Source organism: Aplysia californica, unplaced genomic scaffold, assembly GCF_000002075.1.
Source record: "Aplysia californica isolate F4 #8 unplaced genomic scaffold, AplCal3.0 scaffold01801, whole genome shotgun sequence".
Classification (NCBI taxonomy): Eukaryota; Metazoa; Mollusca; class Gastropoda; order Aplysiida; family Aplysiidae; genus Aplysia; species Aplysia californica.
In genome coordinates this window covers 4,492-6,063 of record NW_004799071.1, presented here as the reverse complement: position 1 = coordinate 6,063, position 1,572 = coordinate 4,492, and the positions used below count along the sequence as shown (strand labels likewise).

The following is a 1,572-nucleotide window of genomic DNA, read 5'->3' as shown; positions in this document are numbered from 1 at the left end:
AGCCTCCCCCTCACCTTGTAGAGTGATGAGTTTCTTCACAGCAGCAGTACTGTCCATGCCCCCCCTCCCCTAAACACACACAGTGACACCCTCCAGCCTCCCCCTCACCTTGTAGAGTGATGAGTTTCTTCACAGCAGCAGTACTGTCCATGCCCCCCCTCCCCTAAACACACACAGTGACACCCTCCAGCCTCCCCCTCACCTTGTAGAGTGATGAGTTTCTTCACAGCAGCAGCACTGTCCATGGCGGCTCCCCCGCCCCCTCCCCTGTCAGACCCTCCCTCTCCTGGCATGGGGGCGTGGCCTGACGGGACTTTAGCCCCGCCCCCTTGTCCCAGCAGCTGCATCAGCTCCATCCCTGCGCTCTCCGTGGCCCCGGCCGGTGACCTTGACCCGTGACCCGTCGCTGGGCTGGCCTCGGGGGGCACGCCTCCTGCCTGTGGGAGACAGATACAACATGGGGGGAGGGGAGGGGTGTAAGTGAGTGTTATGGTCCTCTCAGCACAGTTTAGGTTAGTAATGAGAAAGAATCTTCTATCTTGTCAAAAGCAGGCACATGTCCTTAGACAGGGGATATAACTGGCGTTCTCTTTTTAAATTTAGGTGTTTCTTACGCCCCCACAGACATAACTTAGATAATTTAGAAAGCGGGTGTAAGTGAGTGTTACGGTCCTCTCAGCACAGTTTAGGTTAGTAACGAAACAGAATCTTCTATCTTATCATAAGAAGGCATATGTCCTTAGACAGGAGAGGTAACTGCCACTTTCTCTACTTTATATGTAGGCGCTACTTACGTCCTCAGAGACACAACTTAGATTATTTAGGAGGCGGGCTTCTGACCCTGCCTGTCAGGGTTAACCCGGGCTGAGAAGCAAGAAAGACAGAGAGACACTCGATAAAAATTCTTCTGACTCGGGAATGGAACTCAGGCCTCCCATGTGCGACGGCAAAGTGCCTAACTGCAACACCACAGGCACCGGTTTAAAATGTTCTCAATTAGAAGAAAGTGAAGCATTCTGTCACATAAAACTTTGGCTACAGGACATTTCGAACGGATAGGCTACCACACACACATACACAACGTCCCGCCTCTACAGCATGAGACAAGGACTCGAACCCTTACCTTGAGCTTGTGCTCCTCCAGATGCTGGCGCTCTATCTCCTCCACCGTCTTGGAAGAGATCAGTTTGAGGATGGGGTGCCTGTAGTCGGGGACTGCCCCGCCCCCTCCCCCCGCCGGGCCCTCCAGCAACCCCCGCACGCCGCCTCTTCTGTCATGGGCCTGTGCCTCCACCTCTGCCACAGATAGCGACCTGCAGGGGATAAACATGCAACATATTGCTCCAGGAAATGGTGAGAGAGTCACATAGAGTGTATGACAAGCCACATATTGCTCCAGGAAAAGGTGAGAGAGTCACATAGAGTGTATGACAAGCCACATATTGCTCCAGGAAAAGGTGAGAGAGTCACATAGAGTGTACGACAAGACACATATTGCTCCAGGAAATAAAGATATAACTGACATATTGCTCCAGGAAATACAGAGATAACTGACATATTGCCCCAGAAAAT

At 52.2% G+C, this 1,572-nt stretch overlaps 1 protein-coding gene across 1 annotated transcript; it reads right to left on the bottom strand.

Moving 5' to 3' along the window:
- Positions 1 to 202: 202 nt before the first annotated feature.
- LOC106014008 (mRNA-decapping enzyme 1A) lies at positions 203 to 1,313 on the bottom strand (the record flags this gene model as incomplete). The annotated part of the gene is given in 2 exon segments (XM_013090997.1): positions 203 to 437; positions 1,124 to 1,313. Coding segments are annotated over 2 exon segments (425 nt in total), but the record flags the coding sequence as incomplete, so codon positions are not given.
- Between the last annotated feature and the right edge of the window lie 259 nt (positions 1,314 to 1,572).